Source organism: Perognathus longimembris, chromosome 24, assembly GCF_023159225.1.
Source record: "Perognathus longimembris pacificus isolate PPM17 chromosome 24, ASM2315922v1, whole genome shotgun sequence".
Classification (NCBI taxonomy): Eukaryota; Metazoa; Chordata; class Mammalia; order Rodentia; family Heteromyidae; genus Perognathus; species Perognathus longimembris.
The window spans coordinates 17,121,138-17,149,037 of NC_063184.1; the positions used below are offsets into that span (position 1 = coordinate 17,121,138).

General features: G+C 42.0%; 2 protein-coding genes across 6 annotated transcripts in view; both read left to right on the plus strand.

Annotated features, from left to right (window-relative positions):
* Ube2d3 (ubiquitin conjugating enzyme E2 D3) overlaps positions 1-5,107 on the plus strand; it is a 29,072-nt gene extending 23,965 nt beyond the window's left edge. For all 5 annotated transcript variants that reach the window (XM_048333693.1, XM_048333696.1, XM_048333694.1 and 2 more), the window contains exons 7-8: positions 904-997; positions 3,647-5,107. In XM_048333693.1, coding sequence (XP_048189650.1) covers positions 904-997; positions 3,647-3,692 — 140 coding nt within the window. In that variant the 3' untranslated portion in view covers positions 3,693-5,107. The remainder of the gene's footprint in view (positions 1-903; positions 998-3,646) is intronic.
* Positions 5,108-15,465: 10,358 nt separating this feature from the next.
* Manba (mannosidase beta) overlaps positions 15,466-27,900 on the plus strand; it is a 39,741-nt gene continuing 27,306 nt past the window's right edge. Inside the window, exons 1-3 of the mRNA XM_048333542.1 lie at positions 15,466-15,642; positions 23,938-24,032; positions 26,556-26,661. Coding sequence (XP_048189499.1) covers positions 15,466-15,642; positions 23,938-24,032; positions 26,556-26,661 — 378 coding nt within the window. The remainder of the gene's footprint in view (positions 15,643-23,937; positions 24,033-26,555; positions 26,662-27,900) is intronic.

The window sequence follows — 27,900 nt, forward strand, 5'->3', positions numbered from 1 at the left end:
TTACCCAAACGCCAGATTGCAGGTTTTTATTGCTAGAGATCACTGTAATTAAAAAAACTTGTGTAAATATAGAATGAAGTATAGTGGTTTGTTAAGATAACATGCTTTTGTGACAGTTGTAATGGCTTATTTTTGAGGGCAGCATCACAAAGCTTTTACCTTTTTTTCTGAGTTATTAGCCATCTATTTACATGTTGTTTGTTATTGGAACTGGGGTTTGAGTGAGATCAGACTTTGTGCTTCTATGCCCACGCTCTTCCACTTGAACCACATGCCCAACCCAGTCTTCTTTACTCTTAATTTTATATATATGTGTTTATTCCAACCAACCCTCTGCATTTGGTTTTACAGTTGTTTGCTCTTGACAGATAATATTTAGCTTATGTGACAGTTGCTGCTTTTTTTTCTCATCCAAAGTTTCTCAACATCTCTTTAAGAATTTGTACAATATAGTCTTTTATCAATAGCTCCAATGGTGTCAGGCACATTAGTAAGTTCTCAAAGTGAGACTTATGTTCTTTAATGGTTGCAAAGAACCTAGAGCTATAAAGACATAATTAGTGCTAATAGTGAAATTCTGTCATTGCTTCATGTTACCAGTCCTCTTGGTATCATGGTCTTTACCCTGTAAAGTCAAGAAGATAAAACATTCGTTGGAGCCTTTGAAAGTACAAAAAAGTCTTACCTAAAGAGAAGCAAAGATTGGGTTATTGATCTTGTCTTGCTTAGTATAATATAGCCTGGATATGCTCTGGGTGGGTGGGTGGGTGGGTGGGTGGGTGTGCGCACATGCTTTTAATAGTCCTCCCATACCCTGTGTAGAGTACAGGGATTCTAATACCATTTATGTGCCTTTTGAGAAGTAACATGGCATCTAAATAACAGACATTTGCTTTTTTGCAGTTCTTTTATCCATTTGTTCACTGCTATGTGATCCAAACCCAGATGACCCCCTAGTGCCAGAGATTGCACGGATCTATAAAACAGACAGAGATAAGTAAGTATGCAGTAGTTGAAGTGTTAAAAAGTGGTCTAATTAGGATTAAGTTGAAGCAGTGCTAGGAAGACTTGGTGTTTGTTTCTGGTAAGCAAATTATTAAAATATGGTTGTTGAGAAAGACAGTTACTAGGGGCCAAGTATGTCGGTACATGCTTGTAATCCCAGAAGTCAAGAGACAGGTTGGAGGGGATTTTAAGCTCAGCATGAGATGCATAATGAGAACTTGTCTCCAAATAATAATAATAATAAAACCAGGGACTAGTGGCTCAGGCCTGTAATCCTGAGATCTGAGGATCACAGTTCCAACCTGTGCAGGAAAGTCAGTGAAACTCGGTCTCCAATAAACTACTCATAAAAGGCTGGAAGTGACACTGGGTGGGACTCAAGTGGTGGTGGTAGAGCGCTAGCCTTGAGCAGAAGCAGCTCAGGGATAGCACCCAGACCCTGACTTCAAGCCCTAGAATTGCCCCCCCCCCCCGACACACCCCCGCAAAAAAAAATTCTGTCTTAGCATAGGTAACAGTGAATTACCCTTTGGAAGGATTTTTTTTTAATACAATGCATTCAACTGTTAGTTTATTCTTAGGTTGGGGAGAAGAAAGCACTTGACTGTTTTTCTTGAAAAGAATTATATATTTGTCTTATGAAAATTAGTCTTTGCATCTAAATATCAATTATTGGACTTATTTTCATGTTCAACTTAACCATCATAACTTTCATATGTTATAATTAATGCTAAGTGTACTTGTTCAATTAGGTACAATAGGTTAGCAAGAGAGTGGACAGAGAAATACGCTATGTTGTAGGGTAAGAGGATCTGCACTCTGGTGCGCTTATTCATGATACTGCCAGCACTTGAGTGCTGCATGCTTTAAGGCACTGTATTAACTAACAAAAGGTAACAAACAGATGTGGCAATTTTCTGAAAACTTTTAACTGCCTGATATCTAGTGTGAAAATATACTCAGTAGTCAGTGTTGCTTGAAAGTATCATTGCATGGCGAAAGTTAGGTAGCACTAGTAAATGGAAATTTAAGCCAATCATGTTGACTCAAGTCTGTAATCCTATCCATTTGGGAGACTGAGATTAGGGAATTAATCAGCATCCCTGGCATAAAACTTCTCAAGACTCTACCACTACCAGTGACTAGGCACAGTAGCATGCGCTTTGTCCAAATCCAGGCAACAGAAAGGAAAGCACAAGTCCAGGGTGACCCCAGCATTGTTGACCCTATTGATATTCAATAACAAAAGGCTGGGGGAAGGGCTCAAAGGAATTTGAGCACCTGCTTATTAGCATGTGCAAAGCCCAGAGTTCAAACCCAGTACGAGCTAAAAAATAAGACTTCTTACCAAACATGGTGTCCAAACGTTAGTTTGAAACTTGTACCCATACTATATGTACTTAGTACCTCACTCATGTAATTGTAATTCCCTCTGTAACATCACCTTCATGATAACAATAAAGTAAATTTACCATATGGGATGTTGAGGTATGGGGATTAGTGTTGTGTTTTGTTTTTTAATTTTGCCAGGAGGGAGTGTTGTTAACGGAAAAAGACTTAAAGCCTAAACAGCTAAACTAAATGTTCATTACTGACAAGCATGCATTAATGTTAGCTATATTTTGTGGCTCCCTGTATGCTAAATAAAACCTTTGTTTTTAAAGTGCTGGCTTTTTGAAAAGGGTATCCTTAAACAACATAATTCTGAATTGGGGGAAAGAATGTTAAATTTTAAGAAAAACCTTTTTTATTTGAAATTAAGCTAGTGATAATCTATGTCTTAAAAGACAAATCTAAAAGTTTTCCTGTGTCCTTCTGAAATATATTCATTTCTTAAGGCTGCAGCTGTATTTTTGTTGGCTTTGGATATACTCTAAGGAGAAATTGATAGCATTTGTCAATATTAGTGATCTTCAATAACCTGGCTCGTGGGTGAATTACCTGTTGATCTCCTAATGAAAATGATCTGTTTGCCATTGTAGAGATAGATTGCTGTCCAGAAGTCTCAGTGGGGCTTATTAGAATCTGTTACCACATGTGTTAACAGTAATTTGTGGTTTTAGTAACAGGTCCAGTCATACCTCTATCCCAGTTCTTTAGTTACCCTTCCCTGATGTCTTACAGTATCTGCACAAATCTCAAAAGCATTTTCTCTTATAATGCCCAAGATTAAGTAGCAATTCAAAGTTAAGGATAAGAATACAATTTTTGTTGTTGTTGCTTTTAGCTTTGGGAACTACTAATTTGTACATTGAGTACTACATGTTACTTGGACAAGCATCCTGTTGAACTGTAAAGTATTTTTTATGTACTTGTACAAAGGTTTCAAAACATTCAACATGTCAAATAATTTTTTAGTGTTAAAAGTTTGTCAGTAACCACTCTTTGTTTCTAATAATTACCTCGATGGTGGTGGAGAAAGTATTTTTTAGCCTCCCAATCTCAATGCTGCTTTATGTTTATTAAAATAATACTGCTTTCAAAACATGAGGTCTCATTTCTCTGCTTTGAGTACCCATCCTCCCGGCCCATAGCCAATACAAGTGACTTTAAATATGAGTCTGGGGAAAAGTAGAAATTTTTTTCTATTTAAAACACAGATTTTAAACTTAATTTTTAAAAATACCTTCTTTATTTACAGGTACAACAGAATATCTCGGGAATGGACTCAGAAGTATGCCATGTGATGCTACCTTAAAGTCAGAATAACCTGCATTATAGCTGGAATAAACTTTAAATTACTGTTCCTTTTTTGATTTCTTATCCGGCTGCTCCCCTATCAGACCTCATCTTTTTTTTTTAATTTTATTTTTTGTTTACCTCCCTCCATTCATTCACATGCTCATCTGAGAAGACTTAAGTTCTTCCAGCTTTGGACAATAACTGCTTTTAGAAACTGTAAAGTAGTTACAAGAGAACAGTTGCCCAAGATTCAGAAAATTTTTTAAAAAATGGAGCATGTGTATTATGTGGCCAATATCTTCACTCTTAACTCGGTTATGAGACTAAACCATTCCTCACTGCTCTAACATGCTGAAGAAACCATCTGGGGGAGGGAGATGGATGCTCAGTTGTCACATCAAAGGAAACAACATCCTAGCAGCATCCATTCTTGTTTAAGCCTTCCACTGTTAGAGATCTGAGGTTACATGATATACTTTATGCTCATAACTGATGTGGCTGGAGAATTGGTATTGAATTTATAGCATCAGCAGAACAGAAAATGTGATGTATTTTATGCATGTCAATAAAGGAATGACCTGTTCTTGTTCTACAGAGAATGGAAATTGGAAGTCAAAACACCCTTTGTATTCCAAAATAGGGTCTCAAACATTTTGTAATTTTCATTTAAATTGTTAGGAGGCTTGGAGCTATTAGTTAATCTATCTTCCAATACACTGTTTAATATAGCACTGAATAAATGATGCAAGTTGTTAATGGATGAGTGATCAACTAATAGCTCTGCTAGTAATTGATTTATTTTTCTTCAATAAAGTTGCATAAACCAATGAGTTAGCTGCCTGGATTAATCAGTATGGGAAACAATGTTTTGTAAATGGAAAGCTGTTTTTGTATATACTGATGGGATTTGCTTCATTGTTTGACATCAAATGATGATGTAAAGTTCAGAGAGTGAATATTTTGCCATGTTCAGTTAAAGTGCACAGTCTGTTACAGGTTGACACATTGTTTAACCTGATTATGCAGAATTAATAAGCTATTCAAATAGTGTAGCTTTGATATGCTGCACATGATACTGGCAGCCCTGGAGTTCATAAATGGACTTGGGACCTAGCAGTTCTGGAACGTGTATGTGGAATTTTTATTATTTTCCAGGTGCATCCCCCTATCTAAAACTTCTCTTTATCATGTACACTTGATAGCTGGGGGAAAAAAATGGGAGTGATAGTGGGTCACAATTTACAAAATAAAGTACTGTTGGTGTGGGAGTTATGAGGCTGTGTTGAAGTGACTTAACCATGAGATATTGGGCATCCATGGAAATGGGTTTATTCAGCCATTTACATTAATGAGCATTTAAATGCAGCAGATACCATTTCAGGTGACTTAACATGAATGAATAAAAGTTGATGCTATTGTATTGGGGTTTTTCTTTTTTTTAATTCCCTTGACAAGTGCTATTTGTGCCACTAAACTTCTGTAGTAACAAGGGCATTATCATTCTTCACATTTCCTAATCCTGTAGCTTTACTTTTTTCCTGGTTTTGACACTCCCATTGCTTAAGTCTTGTATTCAAATTCTAGCATATGTCTCTACGTCCACATTTTTGCACTGCTTACACTTGATGTGCAACTCATTCCTTGTTTGACACATGCGGAAAGCTAGAAATAAATGTTAAAAGTTTAATTGTTTATGAAACATTTTAATACGTAGTTTGGACATGATTTGTTGACAAGGTTTTTCTCTAAACCAGAAGTGAAATGCATGCTTTCTGAAGATGTTCTGGCTTTGTTAATTCTGTAAAATACTTTTCATTGGAAATAACCAACATAACTAAGTATAACTTTTCCAATGAGTGAATTTTTTCCTTTTTGTTTTTGCTTAAAAATCATGGGTTCTTCAGGGGAGATGTCATGTTGTGTTAAATCTTTGATTCAAATTATGAATGAGAAATTAGTAACATAGTTGCCCCACAAGGTAAGAAATTACTTATTGGCTCTGCTTTAAAAGTAAATTATTCCTGGGACTCAATTTTCAGCAGCTTTAATAGACAGTATTTCTTGAAAAGCCAAACATGAATAAAATGCACTTTTCATAAAACAATCCCTAATTGATTTTCAGATGGATGCATTTTTTAAATGTTAGACAATTTAAGGTATTTACAAAGATGGCTTCCTTGAGCCATTGGTAACAATGGGTATGTCCAGGTCTCTTCAAAACAATGAGTGTCCAGTTATCTTTATCTTTGACTTGATGCTTTATATAACATTTCATATGTTGCTTCTAAGGGAATAAGCCATAGAGGCTTCTCCAGGTTTGAGAGAACAGTTTAAAGTACCTGGAAAACCATCCTTTTTGAATGTATAGGCACTGGACATAATCATCTACAATGAAAATCTTAATTTGCCTTCCCTACAGTAATTTGATATCTCTAGTGCTAAGTGAGCATTAGTAGACTAAGTACTGATTTTGAGCTGATATTCCCTGTACTCTAAGCCAGAAGTTCAAATAAAAGACCATTGGCCTGTTAGGGTAAATTTATTCTGTTGCTCTGCCCCTACCACAGGTTTGCAGTGTGATAATCATTTTTTTTGACTGATTAGTTTGCTTTCTTGTGTGGGTGTACTCACGTTTAATGTAAGTATGAACCACAGTTAACTAGTGGTCTCAGGGGTAGTGAAACACTCACTTAAAAGTTAATGGTTTAGTTGAAGTATACTTAGGATACTGATCTTGTGTTAATAATGGGGGATGTGGTTTAAATTAGTCATGTTTTGTGTCAACAAACTGTTAAATGATGGAAACACGTTTTAAGTGAAATTGTCTTTTATGAGGAACCCAGTGCAAGTCACTAAATGTCTAGTAGTGACATCTGCATAAGACTTGTAATTGCTAAACTTAACCTAAAGGAATTGTTACCATTAAAGTCTGTGTTTAAACACACTATGGTCTTACTCATTCCAGCTAACGTGAAGTACACAGTTGAATTCAATATTCAAGTTTGGTTTTGGATATTTTCATGGTCTTCAAAAAATTAGTATGCTTTCTTCAAAATGCTTGAGAGCCAGTATCATCCCTTGGGAAATCATCTAAAATACATATTGGGATAAACCCCAGTTCTAACTGAAACAATGAGAGCCCCATAACTTGTATTATGATGTATTTTGAGTGGTTCTATATGGTAAATATAATTTTCCAAGTCTCTTTCAAATGTTCCCTTGTAGCTACAGCCACTGATGAAACTAGTTAAAACTGTGGTTACAGAGGACGTGTTTTGTTAACACTGTAAAGCAGATTACCTAACAGTATTTTGAATTGTAAGACTAGGTTGATTTCCCCATTGACCCTTGAAATAGTACATAAATCTAATTCTGCTATGTATAGTTTAACCAGTGGTTAAATATTAAGCAGGTTCAAAGATGTACTTGCTGAGTGTGCTAAATAGTTTGAATAAAGATTTGAACCCATATCTCATTCTGTGTCTCCACATTAGGCAACTTGGGTTTTTTTTCCCTAATATAGTGGAAAATGTAAATTATTTGGAATGGGATTTTATAAGACATCATAGCCAATGGTGAAAAAAAATGTAAGGGCTGGAAGTGTTTCAGTTTGTGTGTGTGTGTGTGCCTTTTTTCTAGTTTGCCAATACCTGGTTTTAGGGCCTGTGCGTTCTTGGTTTGCTTGCTAGGCTGGTACCTAGACTTAGATCCACACCTACATCCTTGGTGAGTTCACTCATGCAGGACAGTCCTGGAGCTTGAACTTGGCGTGGGTGCTGTTCCTGAGGGTTATTTTTAGTGCTAGCACTCTCCCACTTGAGCCACAGCTCCACTTCCAACTTTTTTCATGGTTAATTGGAAATAATTTAATTTCATGGACTTTCCCTGCCCAGGCAGACCACACCAAGATCCTCAGATCTCAACCTTGCTAACTAGGATTATAAGTGGGAGTGACAGGTAATCCAGCATTACATGCTGGCCTTTTACTGGGTATTTTAAGATAGATTTTCAGGACTTTAAGATGGCTTCTAACCTCGATACTCACATTTTGAGGATCTGAGTAGGCATGCAGGATTCCTGGGGAGCCTTATGCATAAACTTGTGCATTTTATAAGCTGCTGCATAGCTTAACCGGTGGTTTAGGGGTCCACACTGCTGGCTTCTGGTCTGAATTGTCTGCAGAGATCTGGTAACTTCCCGCGAAAACCTACAGTATCGGTTGTGATCGCCTGCTTCCATACTTCAGTGTACAGGGCAGTCTATTGCAGCAGCTCAAGAACCTGAGCCAAGGGCTGGGGATATAGCCTAGTGGCAAGAGTGCCTGCCTCGGATACACGAGGCCCTAGGTTGGATTCCCCAGCACCACATATACAGAAAAAGGCCAGAAGCGGCGCTGTGGCTCAAGTGGCCGAGTGCTAGCCTTGAGCGGGAAGAAGCCAGAGATAGTGCTCAGGCCCTGAGTCCAAGGCCCAGGACTGGCCAAAAAAAAAAAAAAAAAACTGAGCCAACAAAGTATTAGTTAATCAATAGGTTGAGCATAGACATTGAGCATTATACGAAGACACCTTGATACCTCTTTCAAGTTTGTTTTTCCTTGCACTACTCAGCCCTGGGCTGCCTTATAATCTTTTTACAGTTGTCATTGTTTTACACTCCATGATAAATTGCTGCTTGTCCTGTGTGGTGGTTCTCTCCTGATTGGACCTAAACTATTATAAAGGGAGTTGGAGCATAAGTTTTTGAGGTAACTTTTTTTCCTAAGACACAAGAGACTAAGCTGCACATTGAGTACGCCCACTGAAGTCCAAATGAAAGAGATACAAAAACAAAAAACCATGGCAAATTAGGAAATCAAGAAGAGTAAAGTAGATTACCTTCAAAGAAATAATAGCTTGATTTAGGAACAGAAATGAAGGGTGGGAGATGTAGCTCAGGTGGTAAAGTGCCAGACAATGGGCAGAAGCTAGTATCAGCAAGTTTGAGTCCCAGTCTTGGATTAAAAAACAAAACAAAGGGGCTGGGAATATGACCTAGTGGTCGAGTGCTTGCCTCGTATACATGAAGCCCTGGATACCATTCCTCAACACCACATGTATAGAAAAAGCCAGAAGTGGCATAGAGTGCTAGCATTGAGCAAAAACGAAGCCAGAGAATGCTCAGGCCCTGAGTTGAAGCCCCAGGACTGGCAAAAAATAATAACCAACAATCGGAAGCAAGATAGTGAGTGGACTATTTCCTTCGAAACATTGGGAGGCAATAACTACCCCAGAATTCAAAGAAACTAAGACACTCCTTCAGTAGTTAAAGGTGAATGGTGTAAACTTGAGTAACAGAAAATAATGCAAGATACATAGTATATGATGTTACTCAAGAAGAGGTAGAATATGTGGGGTGAGCAAGGATTAGAAGAAGCACAAGGGACTTTCTAGGATAAAATGTTCTGGATTGGTATGATTACACAATGATAGAGGCTTACCAAGGTATGCAAATTTGATTTGAACAGTGCCCTTAGAATACGAACATAATGTTGAACTTGGGGCCTGGGCACTTTAGTCATTAAAGAGTAGAGTAGTAAGTTAAGCAGGCATGTTAAAATGGATAGTTTCAGGGCTGGAATATAGCTCACTGGTAGAGCATTTACCTGGCAGGCATCAGCTCTGAAGTTGATTCCCAGCACCAACCAAAGAATAGGGGTAAAGACATGTCTCTTTACAAACAAATACAGGAGATTCGGGGAAATGAAAAATTACTACAGTGGTTGCAGGAAACAGGTATGGAGAATTCCTATACACCTCGAAATGCATATGCCTCCAGAAATTACCCCACCCTAGTGGTCCATTTGTTACAATTGAACCACATTATTACCCGAAGTACATGCTTTTAGTGATAACACTTGGCTTGGTATTACTAAGTTTTGGGGTTTTTTTATGTATGGATTGTATGGATGTCCTGAAGTTCTACCATTATTGAGAAGACTTTACCATGGTATTGCCTTTGCGTCTTTGTTAGAAATTGGTCTGGTTCTTGGCTGTATAGTATTCCACCAATTATTCCTAATCCTCGCCTCATGTGCCTGTGCTACCATTCTTTCCATTTATACAGAAGCACCTTATTGCTACTTTTTAAAATCAAAATATCTAGGAAGTATAAGGAGAGATTTTATTCAGCTTTTACATAGTCTTCTAATACTCTTCATTTTGTATATTTGTGAGTCTTCAAGAATAATAGCATTCTAGGGGCTGGGGATTTGGCCTAGTGGCAAGAATAATAGCATTCTAATTTTCCTTTTTGAATAAGTTTGCAAGGCAAGTCTATTGGTTAAAAAAATTAAAATATTTGAAAGTCTGTGTAACTGTGTTTTTTTACTTTAAATATTTCACACCATAACTTAGATTTTTTTCTCCTTAGTTATGTCTCAGCTACTGATAAGTCCATCAAAGGCATTCTTCAATTCTGTTTCAGAACTCTTGATTTCTAGCATTTCCATCTTTCTTTCATCTGTTTTTACATATACTCTACATTTCCCACCATATCTAGTACTGTATTAACGAAGCAGTAGAAAATTCCTAGTGTGATCATTTCAATGTTCTTGTCATATGTGAGTCTAGCTGGGGTACTTGCTCTGTACTTGCTCTTTTACTTCACCATGTAATTTATTGTTGTTGTTGAAAACCATACCTGATATACTAGGTGGAAAGGAGTTGCAGCAAGTAGGCCTTGCAGAATGTGGTAGGAAGGTGTGGGGAGAAGCTTTTTTCTGGACAAGTCTCAGTAATTTGTAGTGTGCTAGGCTATGAACCTGAGTGCCTTTTAGCTGTTACTTCAACACCTCAGATGGGTAGAATGGATCTGGGCATTTCCCTTCTCCCAGGTTGGTCAGCCTTAGCGTGCTTGACCTTGATAAAAATTTCTTCTGAGTTTGTCTTGTTAACAAAATCACTGGCACAACAAAATCACAGAAACATTCAATATGGATTACTGACCCTCTCTTTCTTACAAGAAGTATAGAGAAAGCCAGGCGCTGTGGTTCACACCTGTAATACAATACAGGAAGGTGGAATCTGTGAAACATGGTTTGAAGCCAGTCCAGGCAGAAAAGCCTGAGACTCTTATCATCAATGAACCAGCAAAAAGCTAGAAGTTCAGGTGTGGCTCAAGTGATAGAGCACCAGTGAGAGCTTGAAGCCCTGATTTCAAGCCATAGGACCCAGCACACACACACACACACACACACACACACACACACACACACACACACAGTGCATAGACTTTTCTCAAAAACAGGCTGAGAATACGGCCTAGTGTTAGAGTGCTTGCCTTGTATACATGAAGCCCTGGGTTCGATTCCTTAGCACCACATAAATAGAAAAAAACCCAGAAGTGGTGCTGTGGCTCAAGAGGTAGAGTGCTAGCCTGGAGCAAAAAGAAGCCAAGGGACAGTGCTCAGGCCCTGAGTCCACGCCCCAAGACTGGCAACAAAAACAAATCAAACAAAGAAAAGAAAACTGTACAACTCCTGTAGGCAAATTTTCCAACTAAAATGTACTGATCTTATTATTTTCCAGATTTTCCTACCTGATGCTTGTGCCCAGAGAATTCAGCTGGGCAGATGGAGTCTACTCAGCTAAGGAGTAGGTACCTGTTTCTCTCTCTAGTTTAGGGGTCAGTGGATTGACCTGGCCTGTGGCCTTATTTCTCTGACAGATCTAAGAATTGTGTTGGTTTTCAGTTTGCTGTCTTTTTTTTTTTTAAGATAGAAGCTGCTTTCCACGCTCCTTACATTCCAGATTAGAGACAATAAATTCATTATTCATTTGACCTATTATAGGTTTTTATAAATATGTTTGTAACATTACAAATGAATTTAAGTGGAGGGGAAACTATCCTTTTTATTACATAGGGTCAGAGAATGACATTTCTATCTTCTTTGGAGTTTGTTGATATTTTTCCTCTGCGGCTTTTTTTCAATGTTGTGAGGACAAAATGAGGTCATTCGACCTGTTAGATGTAGGAATTTTAATTATCCGGCCCATACCTCATGCTCTGTGGCCCAATCACTGCTCCTTACCCAGGAACACGGGCAGTCACAATATTCAAATACAAATTTTATTTCCATTTGCATCATGGAGAGCTGGTCTTGGGTTATCATACACATTGTCATGGAAGAAATAGGCACAGTTCTTCCGAGAGTTAAAGGAATATCAAATGCACCTTCTGTTTTCAACCACTTTACTGTAGCGACTCTTCTCAGTCATACATGTACTTGGCCTCTTTTCCTTTCAATGATATTTCACTTCAAACACACATTTTATTTTTCCTGTCCTTGAATTTCAACAAGTCCAGTTCTGCCATGCACCGGTAATCCTAGCTATTCAGGAGGCTGATATCTGAGGATTGAGGTTTAAAGCCAAACCCAGACAGAAAAGTTGGTGAGACTCTTATCTCCAATTAACCACCAGAAAACTGGAAGTGGTACTGTGGCTCAAAGTGGTAGAATACCACCCTTTGAGCAAAGGAAAGAGCTCAGAGATAGCTCCTAGGCCCTGAGTTCAAGCCCCATGACTAACAAAAAGAAAAAAGAAAGTCCAGTTCAGCTAGGAACCAATGTCTCATGCTGGTAGACCTAGTAACTCAGGAGGTTGAGATCTGAGGATTACAGTTCAAAACCAACCAAAAAGTCTGTGAGACTCTCATCTCCAATGAACTACTGAAAAAAAACAGTAGAACTGTGTTTCAAGTGGTAGACAGGAGTGGAACTGTTTTTCAAGTGGTAGAGCCCATCCGCCTTCAGTAAAAAAAGCTAAGAGACAGTGCCCAAGTCCTGAATTCAAATCCAATACCAACACACACACACACACACACACACACACACACACACACACATCCAGTTTAATTTACAATTGTAGCTTCTCCAACCACACAGATCATGATTAACTTGGATAATGCAAATGGAGGAGGGCATGACCATCTCTTTTTACACCCCTCCCTGCTTTTCTTTAGCCCTCTTACTCCAGTGTTTCTGGTTTTCCTTCCTTCCTTCCCAGACTGTCACACTTAACAATAAATAGTGGGAGTCCTTCAAAAGCTCCCTGCGGAATGCTGGGTGTCCCAGCTTGTTGACATATGCCATATGTCTTGAGGCTGGTTTCATGGATTGTCTTGGGCAGGGTCCTATGTTACTAGTCGAAGCCTGGTGACCTTCCACAGTATTTGCTTTATAGAAAAGTCATGTAGCCTTAACACACCAAGTTCTAGTGATAGGTGTAGTTTTACCTACCTTTCTTCTTTGCTCTAATATTTGTCTACCTCTTAGTGAGACATGTGAGAGAATTTCTTATATTCCAGTCTTCCCAATTTGGAGATGAAGAAAATAAAGGAAATAACCGCTCAACATATTATTACACTTCATTTTCCTTTTTTAAAAAACATTTCCTTTGTAATCATCTTGTGGGAATAGAACATCCTTGGCCCTAGTGACCCATGATGTTCTAATCAGTTTCTCAACTTTATATATTCAGAGATGAAGGAGACATTTATTGTTATATGGCAAAGGACCAAAGTGTCCCTCTTGATGCTGGTCAGAATACCCACTAGATATATTCATTATGCCTCACTTAGCCCCTGGGGGTCCTACTTCTTATTTAAACCCAGAACTGTCATTTAAGCTAAATAATTCACAGCTTGTAAAATCAAATGAGATGATCAAGTGGAAACTGTGTTTACAGATAACCATAATGGTGTGTGTGTGGGGGGGTGTGTGCGTGGGTGTGTGGGTGTGTTTGAACTCAGGGCCTAGATTCTCCCTCAACTCTTTTACTCAAGATAGGTGTTCTACCTTTTGAACCATACGTCCAGTTCCAAATTTTTGCTGGTTAACTGATGATAAGAGGCTCATGGAGTTTTTTAAACCTAGAGCTGGCTTTGAATCTCAGTCTTCAGTTCTCATACTCATGAGTTGTAAGGATTACAGATATGAGCCACTAGAGCCAGGCAACTATGATATTTTTTGGCTTTATTTCTTTACATTATACTGAGAACTATTCTGGTTACTCCAAATGTTTTATTCCTCAAGGAAATCATGAAAAAAATTCTATAGCATAACAAAAACTTTGTGATGTCACCAATTTTTTGTTTTGTTTTGTTTGGCCAGTCCTGGGCCTTGGACTCAGGGCCTGAGCACTGTCCCTGGCTTCCTTTTTGCTCAAGGCTAGCACTCTGGCACTTGAGCCACAGCGCCACTTCTGGCCATTTTTTGTATATGTGGTGCTGGGGAATCGAACCCAGGGCCTCATGTATACGAGGCAAGCACTCTTGCCACTAGGCCATATCCCCAGCCCTAATGTCACCAATTTTAGGAAGACCACTTATGAGGGTTTTGATTTCCCTTGTCCTCTGGGTTTCTAAAGGGAATTAGCCTAAATGACGTCATGCTTCCTGCCTGAAATGGAAAGAAGAATGCTGTCTCAACTTCTACTTTCCTAGAAAGTGATTTGCTTCACACACATCTCAATAGAAAACAGATTCAGCTGGGCTACTCAGGAGGCTAAATCTAAGGATGGAGGTTCAAAGTCAACCAGACTCTAATCTCCAACTAACTAGCAAAAAAAAAGCTTGAAATGAGAAGATCTGGCTTAATAGAGCTCCAGCCTTGAGCAGAGAAAGCCAAGCTACACAGGGTGAGGCCCTGAGTTCAAGCCCCAGTTCTAGCACACATACACATATATGCAACATATATATGCATATATAATACACATATACATATGCACATATATAAATATGTATACAGTGTATGAATGCTCTTGGAATGAGGAATGCTTTCAACCAGCCTTTCTCCTGTGTTATCAGGGGTTCCGCTGAAGGGAATGGAAGATGCAGGCAGGCAAGGAGGGTCGTGCACTTGTGTGCCGCGTTGAACTGGCCTATGTGGGTGAAGGCCTCCTAGCTTGTAACGCCATGGGGTCAGGCTGGAAAATCCACCTAAAGCCCCTCAGCCAGACTTTCTAAGCCAAGGCTTGTGAAAATGCTGGTCTGCTCAATCATTTTATGCTGGTAACAACCTGGGAAAAAAAGGAATAGCTGGGCCACCAGGAGCGACAGGATCTCGCCCCCTGTGTCTTCCCAAGGCGTACACGCTTTTCTTAGTCCGATTCTCTGGTAGTTAATTACAGATGAGAGTCGCAAGGACTTTCCTACCCCGGCTGGCTTCGAACCGCCATCCTCAGATCTTAGCCTCCAGAGTAGCTAGGATTACAGTCGTGAGCCACCAGCCCCCGGCTACTTGTTTCTTCTTTTCGGGGCCGGGGTGTGCGGAGACCCGGGGGGGGGGGGGTCCACCCGCAGGTCACCCCTGCGGCGGCGGGGACGCGCGCGGGCGTGCAGGGTGGGGCCGGAGATGGGGTGCTGGCTCCCCGCCTGGGTCTCTGCTGGACTTCGTGGCTTTCGCCGGGGTGGATGGAGAAGCGGGAGGACGCGCGGACGCGCGGGGACCCGGGGCTGGAGCGTCCTCGGGGCGCTGCGGTGCGGGTGTCTGCGGAGCCCCGGGGCGGGGAGGAACGGGGTGCGGGGGGGAGGGCGTGGGGACCGGCGCTCAGCTGACCCGGGGGCTGGCCCCGCTGCTGAGAGAGAGGGCGGCTCCCGGGGTTCCGGGGCGGGGACGACCAAAGCCTGCGCCTCGCCGAGCAGCGCCGCGCAGCGCAGGACGCGTGGCTTTCGCCCCCGCGGCGTGGAGGTCCGACCGTGGCTCTTGGGCGGGGCGTCTCCGCGGCGTGGGCTCCCGCGATGCGAGTGCACCTGCTCCTGCTGCTGGCCGCGGGCCCCGCGGGCTGGGCGGCCGCCGCGAGCGGCCTGAGCCTGCGCGGGGACTGGCGGCTGCGCAGCGGGAACGGCTCGCTGCAGCTGGCGGCGGCGGTCCCGGGCTGCGTGCACAGCGCCTTGCTCCGGCACGGCCTGATCCAGGTACGAGGGGCGGCCCGCGGCCCCCCCCCCCCACCGGTCCTTCCCACCCCCCCTCTCTCCGGGGTCCTGGAGGCCCAGGATGCCTGGCAACCCCCCCAAAGTCCGGGGCTTTCTCATCGGTGTGGCACCGACTTCCCCTTGCATCTTGTAACTTAGGGGGAAAAGGGGGCAGCGAGTGGGGTACAGCCTGAACCCCAGTCACTCAGGAAGGAGGAAGTTCAGAGAGGGAGAGCGACGGTTGTCGTAGTTCTGCCCGGCGTTTTTTGTTTTTAAACAGACCATGTACATAATGAATTATTTCCTCCTCCTCGGAATGTCTATCAAATCCCAAGACGAAATGTAAGTATACGATTGTCATGGACGTGAAGGAGGCGGTGTAACACGGACTTAGGACACGTGGAGAATTCTAAGTGTGAGTTGGAAAGAAACATGCAGGAGAATCAGACTTAAAAATCAAATTCACCCGAGCTCGAGACAGGAATCTTCAGCCAAGTCAGAGTTTGCCTTACCCAGCATCATGTCTCATTCAGGTTTTTGTGTTGTGTTGTGTTGTTGTAGTTGTTGTTTTTCTTTTTTTCCAATTTGGGGGAGGCCCGATGGGAGTAGAGGAGAAGGAAATTTGCAAGATTAAAAGTTGGAATTGCCACTGTTAGCATGCGCTTTAAATATTAGGATTGGTGGTGCGCTGGGGTTAGAACCCAGGACCCCTACCAAAGAGCTACACATCCATCCCTAAGCCCAAATATTTCTTGGCTTTTTAAATTTAAATTTAATGTATTTCTATACTGAAATGCCCTATAGGAGTTAAGTTGAACAAACTAGATCACTAGATATCAATAAAATTAATTCTTAGTGCATGAAGGAAAGCAAGTTATAGAAGAAAACTGTATAATATCACAATCAGTTCTCAAAATACAAATAATGCTACTTTAGATATAAAGTAGAAATGAAAAAAATATTGATTCACATAGGTATGCACTCTATTATTTTCTGAATTTGTGCTGGATATTGCAAACTTTCTTTTTCTTTTTCTTTTTTTTTTTTTTTTTTTTTGGTAAATCTTAACTTGTTTTAAAAACATTTGTTTTGGTCCAGGTTCTAGGGATTGAATTTTGGGCCTCTTGCTCTTTCTTTACTTTCTCTACTTAAGACTTGAGCCACACCTCCACTTCTGAATTTTTGCAGTTTAATTGGAAATAAGAGTCTCACGGACTTCTATGCCCAGGCTGGTTACAAACTGGATCCTCAGTTCTTAGCCTCTTAAATAGCTAGGATTACAAGCCATAGGTGATCGGCCTAATTTTTTTTTTTTTTTTTTGCCAGTCCTGGGGTTTGAACTCAGGGCCTGGGCACTGCCTCTGGCTTCTTTTTGCTCAAGGCTAGCACTCTGCCACTTGAGCCACAGCAACACTTCTGCCTTTTTCTATATATGGGGTGCTGAGGAATCGAACCCAGGGATTCATGTATAAGAGGCAGTCACTCTACCACCAGGCCATATTCCTAGCCCTTGTCTAAATCATTTTTTAAGGCTGAGATATAAGTGTAGCTTCTTTTCTTAGCACATGGGTGGGTGTTTCTGTGCCTCCAATATATACACAGCTTGGGGACCTATTTCCTGTCTACAGCCTGTGCACAGAGTTTTGCAATAGACTTCCTTCTTCCTTTATCTTTCTTCATCTTTCTCCACCTGGGCTTCACACCTGCTTCGTTATTATTGTCTCACATCTTGTCTTTGCTTGGAGACAAGGTACCGGAACTCCATGCCCTCACCGGCAGCACACGGTCTCCTTAATGCTCATAACTGCTCCAACAGAGCAGGGGTTCTGTTCTGGATTTTATGGATGAATTTGGAGTCCAGAGAAGTTAGAGAGCATGCCCACGACCCTATAACAACTGAGTTGACAGAAAAGGAATCGCAAACCAGGGTCCCTGACTCCATAGCCTGGATTCTGCCCTGTGTTAGGCTTAGTCCTGGTGTCTTGGAAAATCTTGTGTCTGTGAAACATGGCCACCCAACATCAGGATTATCTCAGTTTAATTAGGCACAGGCATCAACTAGGGTTATGCACAATTTCCCACCTGGTACTCTTCTCTTTTTGTCAAGGTATGTCTCAGAAAGAAAGAGGATGTTGTAACTGCCAGTGAGCACTGTACTATCTATGTGTTTGGGTAAGCAATCACATGAGAGTGCTTTATTTTTAGCTAAGGAGCTACATGTGACCTAGGCCATGTGACCTAGACCATGTGACCTCGATCATGTGATCTAGACCATGTGACCTAGACCATGCGCTGCCCTCAGTGCCTGAGGCTTCACTTGGGCATGCTTCGAGGAAGCCTGGTTTATTCTGCCAGGTTCCTGTGTGCCTCATTTTACATCTTGAATTAAAACAATGAGAAACAATGACTTCAGCAAATCAGATTATTGCCTTGAGTTACATATCAAGAAAGAATATAGGTCACGTCACTGAGAGAGATTGCTCATGTCATGAAATAACTAATAACTCCTCATGGGAATAACTTATAATGATGTCCCCCTCACCCTGTTTTGTGCTGGTCTGTGGCCTTGAACTCATGTCCTAGGTGCTGTCCCTGAGTTTGCTCAAGGCTAGCACTCTACCACCTGAGCCACAGCTCCACTCCCAGCTTGTTTGTTTTTGTAGTTAACTGGATATATGAGTCTCACAGACTTTCCTGCCCAGTCTGACTTTGAAACAAGATCCCAAGATCTCACCCTCTTGAGTAGCTGGGATTAACAGTGTGAGCCCCCCTTGTCTGGCTCCCTCTCCTTTCCGCTGTTGTAGTACTGAGGCTTAAACTTGGGGCCTTTATTGTCACTTGGCTATTCTACTCAAGGCTGTTTATCCTTTGCACCACACCTCCACTTCCGGCTTTTTCCTGGTTAATTGGAGGTAAGAGTCTCAAAGACTTTGAACTGTGATCCTCAGCTCTCAGCCTCCTGGGTAGATAGGATTACAGGCTTGAGGCACCAGCACCCAGTGATCAGAGTTATCTTTTAGAAGGTTGCTGCCATATGTGAAGACTACAGCGCAGGAGAGAGGAAGTATGGATGCTGGCGAGGGACCGTGCAGTTCTGTTGGCTGGGGCTGGAGCAGTAAAGTTGTGGGAATGGCTATAAGCATATGTGTTGAATGCAGAACCGATAGGAATTATTTGGTTACACGTGTTGGGAAGTAAGAGAAGGAGGAAGAGAGGTAAACTTGAGTTTTGATCTGAGATGGTGATCAAATGGCATTTGCATTTACTGAGGCTCTGTGACCAACCTCGGCTGTTTCATAGGTGACTATCTCTGTTTTCTGTACAAAATCGCTAATGTCTTCCCACTCCCTCAAGGCTAAATAATTCAAGCCAGTAAAACAGAGCAGCAACTGACAGATGAGCAAGAGAAAGGGCATGCAGATATTGTGTGTGTGTGCACGTGTCTGTGTGCGTGCATACATGCACATGGGTATGTGAGTACTAGGACTTGAACTCAGGGCCTGAGTGCTGCCCCTTAGCTTTTTCTTACCCACTCAAGCCTGGTGCTCTATCACTTGGGCTACAGCTCCAATTGCAGCCTTTTGGTGGTTAGCTGAAGATAAAAGAGTCTGATGGACTTTCCTGCCTGGATTGAATTTGAACTGCTGTCCTCAGATCTCAGCCTCTTGAATAGCTAAGATTATAGGCATGAGCCACTGGCATTTGACTATTTTATTTATTTATTTAGTTTAAAAAATTAAATTGCTATTATAAAGGTGATATACAGAGGGTTACAGTTACATATGTCAGGTAACAGGTACATTTCTTCTTGCACAGTGTCACCCCTTCCCTCCCTCTCTCCCAGTTGTTCCCTCCTGTCCCCCACCCTGAAGGGGGTAGTGTTCATTTTCAACACAATGTCCAGTGAGTACCATTGCTGCATTTGTTCAGTTTGTCCCTCCATTTCTGTGCCCCCCCCATTACCCTTCCAAAGACAGATAAAGAAAAACCTCATTTCCATTTGCTGGAGTTCAATTCCATAGATAGTATTTTATATGGACAGTTGCACATAGGCATTATGCCTTTGTGTTCCTCTTCTGAGAGTATCTTCCTTTGGTGTTTTTAATTTTTATTTATTAAAATAAAAGGGTATACAAGGGTTACAATTGAATGTGTCCATTTATGTGATCAGTGTGTGTGTGTGTGTGTGTGTGTGTGTGTGTGTGTGTGCTGGTTCTAAGGCTAACACTCTACCACTTGAGCTATAGTGTCACTTCTGGCTTTTTCTGTGATTTAATTGAAGAAAAAGCCATCCTTGCCCTGGATGGCTTTGAGCCGTAATCCTCAGATCTCAGCCTCCTGAGTAGCTAGGATTACAGGTGTGAGCCACCAGTGCCAGGCTGCTCAGTGTATCTTGACTGCCATCATCTTTATCTTTTCTATCAGTCTCCTCCCACCCACCTCTCTCCGCGTTTCCCACTTCCTGGCTCAAGGAGGAAGTGGATTAAGTAGTCTGCTTGTCTAGGATAAGCATGCATAATGAATAGAGTCCAGTTGCAGGCTCTGATGACCTGTGATTTGTCGATGCGTGTTAAGAAGGGTTGGTTGCATCCATGATGTGCTTGTCTCCTGCTGCTTGCTCAGTCAGTAGCTCTGATGCTGTCACTGTGGGCAGAGTTTGTGACACGTCACAGTGTTGGCTGATGAGCAAGTGTGTGATCGCTCAGCTGGATTTCCTGGGTCTGAGTCACTGCTTCAGCATTATTTAAATAGTCATTTGAACTTTGACCCTTGAACTCTGTTCATAAATGGGAACAATAACACCACCATCTAGTGGGGTCACACCCCCATATTCAGGTCCAGAAGGCTCATTTCCCTGTTGTCCTCCTGTAGGAGAGAGAATGTGGCAAGGGCGACCACTGGACCAGCCGAAAAGGCAGTTGACTCGGTGTTAGACTAAGTCTTGTTCTGGGATGTAGCCGGGTTTACTGGTGGGAGTTGGGAAACCCACTTCACCTTTTGGGGTTTCCTCCTTTTTTTTTTTTTTTCCTTGCTGGTCCTGGTTCTTGAATTCTGGGCCTGGGCGCTGTCCCTGAACTTTTGTGCTCAAGGCTAGCACTCTACCACTTGAGCCACAGCTCTACTTTTGGCTTTTTCTGCGATTAATTGGAGATGAAAGCCTCACAGACTTTCCTGTCCAGGCTGGGTTTGAACCACGATCCTCAGATCTCAGCCTCCTGAGTATCTAGGATTACAGTTGTGAGCCACCAGCGCCTGGCTGGTTTCTTCCTTTCCAAATTTAATTAATTTGTGCTGGTACTGAGGGCTTGAACTTAAGGCCTGCGCATTCTCTCTTAGGTTTTTTTGCTCAAGGCTGGTGCTCTACTACTTCAGCCACACTTCTTCTGGTTTGGGATGGTTAATTGGAGATAACAGTCTTGTGGACTTCCATGACCCAGCTGGGTTTAAACTGAAATCCTCAAATCTTAGCATCCTGAGTAGCAAGAATTATAGACATGAGCTACTGGTACCCAGTTGGTTTCTTCCTTTTATAACATGGTACTTCTAGTGGTTCTTGTTTATCATGATGATCAGAGTGTAGGTGCCAACTCTTTAGTAGCTGATACATACTGAAAGACCAACAAATAATACGTTAATTTGGTAAGACGTTCAGCTGAACCAGAATCTTGTATTTTCACAAAACACTTGTCTATTTGGGGGTTCTGCCTGCATCTTTAAGGTTTGTTTGATGATGTGGCATTGAGCTCAAATGCCTTAATTTTGGCAGTCTGTTGGGGTTCAGTCCATAACAGTCTCCTGTTATTTTTTTTAAAACATCCAGAATAGCATCTATTTGGAATTATGCAATATGAAGCTGTCAGAGTTCGTTGAAGTCAGAGAAAAAAAATTAAGCTGTGAATTTTGTTTATGCAGAGAAAATATACACAGAGAGATTGCCCACGACAGCTCAGCCCACACCTTCCTGCAAGTAGGGGTTGGGAGTGACAAGACGGGTACCTAAGGTCTGCCAGCCAGAGATGGTTAGTGAGACCCACACCCCTCATTAGCCTGTGGAGGTGGGGGGGGGCGTGGCCCTCACACTTTCCCCCTTGTGGTATATTTAACTCTCTTGGACTGTGTCCTCAGTGTAGAGTTATAAATAGCCTGAGCGGAGCTGCTTGGTTGGTCAAACTAACAATCAAAGCTGTGTCCTCAAATATTTATTTCATGTTTATTCACTGGGGAGGCTGAATTCTGCCTATGGGAAGACCAGAAATGGCGACAAGTCAGCTGTGCCTGCCACATGCCATTTAACAGATCAAACCTTACCGTCAACCAGAACTTGAAAATCAATTCCATGATTATCTGTTGTTAGTCAATCTCATCAATTACTTCCTTTCCTGGTAGCTTATTCAAGTATTTCTTCCCATTAGGTGCCATGTACTTTTCTTTTTTCTACCAGTGGAGCCATAGCTCCACTTCTGGCCTTTTGGTGGTTCATTAGAAATAAGAGTCTTAGGGACTTTGCTGTTGAGCTGGCTTTGCATGAGATCCTCAGATCTCAACCTTCTGAACAGTTAGGATTACAGGCATGAGCCACTGGCACTTGGCTTTTTTTTTTTTTTTTTTATCTATACTGGGGCTTGAAATCAGGGCCTGGTGCTCTTGCTTGTTTTTTTTTTGGTAGTTGTTTGTTTGTTTTGTTTTGTTTTTTTCAGTCAAGACTAGTATTCTACCACTTGAACAGCACCTCGTCTTCCAGTATATTCTTCTCAATCTTGATAGATGCCAGTGGTTGTAGTGCATCTTATGGAAGGACTGATGTCCAAACAGTTGCCCAACTGGCCAATGCCAGTCTAACTTGTTTTCCAGCTTGGATATCCACTTGGCTTTTTCCTTTGTCCCTCTGGTGTTACAGTCCCTAAGGAAATAGCCTTTGTCCCTGTCCCTGATGGCGGAGGAAGCTCCTTCTTGCACCATTTTCCTCTCTGTAGCGTGGTGAAGTGGATAGAGAAACTGCCTTCTATTCTGCATCCTGGCCGAGAGCTGAAGGGTGGGAAGATCCAGGGGTGCTGAGAGGGTGAGCACTCAAATGGAACAAGATCTATAAACCCACAGAAGGCCCAGCTTCCAAGGCTGGGGGTAGCTGACATTGTCAGTAGACAGCTGGGTACTAAACATGGCTTTGGGGAGCCATCTGGTCTACTGAACTTTGCCATTGTATCACTAAAGCAACCACGTATGGTATTTAAGGAAATGTGCATGGCTGAGCCCAAGTATGACTCTTATTTATGAGCCCAGGGCCATTTTTGACCGGCTGGCCACACAAACAGGCAGTCAGCTGCATTTGTGAACTGTATTTGGGTCTGTGAGCTGCAGATTGCTGGCTTGCTGTAGGTAATGGAGGAAACCTAGAGTTTGTAAGACTTGTGAGAAAAACAGACTTTTCTATCAAAGTGTGTCACCATCTTAAGAGGCCTAAAGTTAGGGTTCTTCTTGGCAAAACTTGCCTGCCCAAACTGTAAACGTTAGTTCCTCCCATGGTTCAAAATTGGGTGCCAGCCAATCGCGAAGATTGTAACCTTGAAACTCTGGCCAATAGGAGTGAAGGGGAGGAGGGCCTTTGGGGTTAGATTTAAACTGGAACTGACCATGCTCTCCTCATATTTTGTGTTGCATCTCCGTGGTATACTTGCACCCTTCTGCAGAAGTAATGGTTTGCCTTGCCCAGAGAGCTCTTGGTTTCTGTGTTCCCAGTGGCAACTCCAGCTGTTTTGGGGAGCTCTGTTTTTCTAACAGATTGGCTGATTCTCTGAGGAGATCCTTGCTGTGCTCACTCAATAAAGCCATGTGGGGTGAATGTTTTACTGACTTATGAGAAAAACCAGGACAGCCACTCTTAACCCGTGCACATATTCTTTGATAATGCATCTATATTATTTATATCTCAGAATTCATTCATTTTAAGTATGTTGGAATTCATCCCCTTCAATTTCTGTTGTTGTTTTACAGTGTTGGGTTTCAGACAAGCACTCTGCCATTGAGCTTTACCTGTATCCCCTACAACCCACTTTTTTTGGTGCTAAGTTACCACTATATTTATAAGAGTTTGTTCATTTTTAGGTGATCAATAGCTATCATTAGTAATTTTAAGTTGTACTTTTATTTTCTTTAAGTAGTTGTACAAAGGAGTTAGCACTCAACAAATCAATAGGAATATAATATATCTTGATTGATGTCACCACCTTCATCATAGAGTAATAATTTCTGTTTGCATGTTTATGTTTACCTACCATAGTTTTTATTTTATATCAACAGGATCCTTACTACAGATTTAATGATGTTAACTACAGATGGATATCCTTAGATAACTGGACCTATAGCAAGGAATTTAAAATCCCTTTCAATACTAGGTATGTATACAGTTTATATACTGTACTTATTATTATTTAAACATTTCTTCTTTTACTGTTGTTTGCTTTGTATTTCTGAGAGTTGAATCAGGTGAAAGTATGCATTGTAAAGATGAATGCATGGTGGATGTTTCATTCTCTGTGTAAAGATGGTGTCACTGGCCAGTCATGATGAGTTTGTACCTTAGGGAATTATTTTTCCTGTCGTTATACTGGAGTCATTTTGATCCAGTCACTTCTCTTCTATAAAATTTTCTTTCTTCACTGTTTTTCTTCCTCCAGTATCGAGGAGAAAGTACATATTTATAGTTCTGTTAGTAAGGAAGGAGATACATTTGTCTCATTTTGTGCTAATCAGCCGTTGACTATGACCTTGTACTTCAGGAGGCCATGAGAACAAAACAGAACATAGCCCAAGGATATTCATTACCATTATTACTATTTTATTTTTTTTGGCCAGTCCTGGGGCTTGGACTCAGGGCCTGAGCACTGTCCCTGGCTTCTTTTTGCTCAAGGCTAGCACTCTGCCACTTGAGCCACAGCGCCACTTCTGGCCATTTTCTGTATATGTGGTGCTGGGGAATTGAACATGTATATGAGGCAGGCACTCTTGCCACTAGGCCATATACCCCCCATTATTACTATTTTAAGTGTGTGTGTGTGTGTGTGTGTGTGTGTGCGCGCACGCCAGTACTGGAATTTGAACTTAGGGCCAGAGTCCCTTAGCCTTCTCTCTCAAGGCTGATGCTATACTAGCTCCAGTTTTGGTTTTTTGTGTTAGTTTTGTTTTGATGGTTCATTGTAGATGAAAGGCTCATGGACTTTCCTTCCTGGGCTGGCTTTGGACATTGATCTTCAGATAACAACCTTCTGAGTTGCTAAGATTATAAGTGTGAGCCACTGGCATCCTGCTCCCTCTCAAACTGCATGTGTGTCTCAGTGTTTCTCCTCCTGCCTTACGATGAACCAGTCTTTGAGGTCTAAAGTGTCTTGGGCTCATCGTGTCTTCTCTTTGTCTCCCTTTACTCAGTTATCTCTAAGCTTGTTAATGTTCACCTAACATTTCTCTTGGTTGAGCCCTGCCCAAGTTTCCAACTGTGCCTAGAAGGTAAGACTGTACCTAGCAACAGACTTAACTCAGTCTCTCCCCTTCGCCGCTCTTCTCCAATCATTCCTATATAGAAACGCTAGGCTTATGATGTCCAAATGTTGATGTTTCCATGACATGTTGTGTCCAAGAACAAAAGGGATCTGTCATTCTTTGTCTCAGCAAATCAAGTTCTACCTGCGGAGAGTTAGCTTCCCTTTAACAGGGGCTACCTGTTCCTCCCCCCCCCATCCCATCTCCACACTCCATTGGGGTTCGCCCCCTCCCCCTGGGGCTTCCACCCCATTCTGTGTATTTCAAACAAGTCTTTCACTTGATGTAATTGAGTAATTAATGTTCTTTATGCTTTTCTGGGAGTTTCCCCTTTTACCAGGCACTTTTGCTCCTCTCTCTCTCTCTCTCTCTCTCTCTCTCTCTCTCTCTCTCTCTCTCTCTCTCTCTCTCTTTCTCTCTCTCTCCCTCTCTCTCTCTCTCTCTCTTTCTCTGTGATAGTCTTGGGTCTTGAACTCAGGGCCTGTGTGCTGTTCAAGGCTGGTCCTCTACCACTTGAATCACACCTCCACTTCTGGCTTTTTGGTGATTAATTGGAGATAAACGTCATGGACTCTCCTGCCCAGGGTTAGCTTTGATCTGTGATCCTCAGATTTAAGCCTCCTGAATAGCCAAGATTACAAACATGAGTCTATTATTGGGATATAATTCACCTAACATATGTCACTTGTTTAATGTAAAATCCAGTGGTTTTAGTGTATTCACAGAGTTGTACAACCATCGCCACAATCTATTTTAGAACATTTTTCTCTTTTTTCTCTTTTTTACTAGATTGGATGTTTTACATTTTATTATCTTTAAATTAGAAATTGTACAAAGAATTTGTCACTTAGCAAAGCAATTGAACATTTTTCTTATCTCCGAAAGAAAGCTATGCCCATTAGCAGTTCTTTGCCATCCTTCTCCTAGCCGTAGGCAAGCACTAACAGGCTTTCTGTCTCTATGCATTTGCCTGGTCTACAAACTTCACATGCACTGAATTGTTTAACAATGTGTATTTTGCCAGGTGCTGATGGCTCATGCCTTTTATCCTAGCTACTCAGGAGGCTGAGACCTAAGGATCTCAGTTCAAAGCCAGCCCCAGCAGGAAAGTCCATGAGACTCTTATCTCCAATTAACCATCTGAAAACTAGAAGTGGAGCTGTGGCTCAAGTGGTAGAGCTCTAGCCTTAAGCAAGAAAGCTCAGGGACAGTACCCAGGCCCTGAGTTCAAGTCCCGTGACTGATGCAAGCCCCTCCCCCCAAAAAAAAGAAAGTATATTTTCTAGGAAATATTTATTTCTTTAGTCCTTAACTAACTACAAAAGCACTTTTCTAGCTCATGTTTTATATATCCTGTTTTAAATTTCTCTCTTTTTTTTTAGCAAATGGCAAAAAATAAATTTGGTTTTTGAAGGGATTGACACAGTTGCAGAAATCCTATTTAACAATGTCACTATTGGGAAAACAGACAACATGTTTCGCAGATACGTAAGTAGACAATGACGCCAGGTTGTAGTGTGTTGGTGCCTATTGTATTCCTGTGAGCGGCCGAGGGAAAGTGCCTAGTTGCTCTGCCACGAGCACTGGCGTGGAGTTAGCTGCCTTTGCTCTCTCTGCCCCTGCTGCAGGAGGGAGGAAACCCTGCAGATCCCGCAGGGCTCTTGGGAGGCTGTGGGAGTGAATGGGGAAGATGGCTGACACGTTCTTGGCACCTAGGAAGTATCTGACCTTGTTGCTCACTTCTCTGTCATCTGGCTGTGCAGTCCCAAGGGGAATGCCAATTGACAAAGGATTTGCAAAGAAACTATTTCTTTTTGGAATTTTCATCGAGATTGTGGACTTATCTTCTTTCTTTTTCAACACAACCATTTTTTATTTTTATTTTTGGTTAGTTGTGGGCCTTGAACTCAGGGCCTAGATATTGTCCCTGAGCTCTTTATGTTCAAGGCTAGCACTCTACAACTTGAGCCACAGCTCCACTTCTGATTTTCTGGTAGTTATTTAGAGTCTCATGGTCTTTGCTGCCCGGGCTGGCTTCTAACTGTGATCCTCAGATCTCAGCCTCCTGAGTAGCTAGAATTGTAGGTGTGAGCGTCTCCTTTCCTCTCTGCCTCATTCCCTCTTTCCCTCTCTCATTGTTCCTTTCCTCATCTTTCCTTCCTCTCTCCTCCCTCATTTCCTCTTTCCTTCCCTTTCACTCCTCCTTTCCTCTCTTTTCTTTTCTTCTTCATTCCTCTCTTCCTTCTTTCCTTTCTCCCCTTTTCCTTCCCTCCTTCCTTCCCTCCTCCTGTCCTTCCCTCCCTCCTTCCTCTCTTCTTTCTTTGCTTCACTTCCATCCCCCTTTTTAGTTTCCCTTCCCTTCCTTTCTCTTCTCTTCTCCCCTCTTCCCTTCCCTTCCCTTCCATTTCCTTCCCTCCCTCCCTCTTTCCCTTCCTTCCTCTTTCCTCCTTTGCCCCTCCATCCTTCTCTCCTTCCTTCCTGTCTTATTTCTTAACTTCTTTTTTCCTTCCCTCTCTCCTTTCCTCCTTCTTTCCTTCCCCATTTTCCTCCCTCTTTCCCTCCCTCTCTCCTCACTTTCTTCCCTTCCCCCTCCTTCCTTTCTTCCTCTCTCCTTCCTTTCTTCTCTTCTTTTTCCTCTCTCCCTCTTCTTCTTACTCCTTTCCTCTCTCTCTCCCCCCTTCTCTTTTTTCTTTCTCCATTTCCTACTCTCTCCCCACCTTGTAGCCC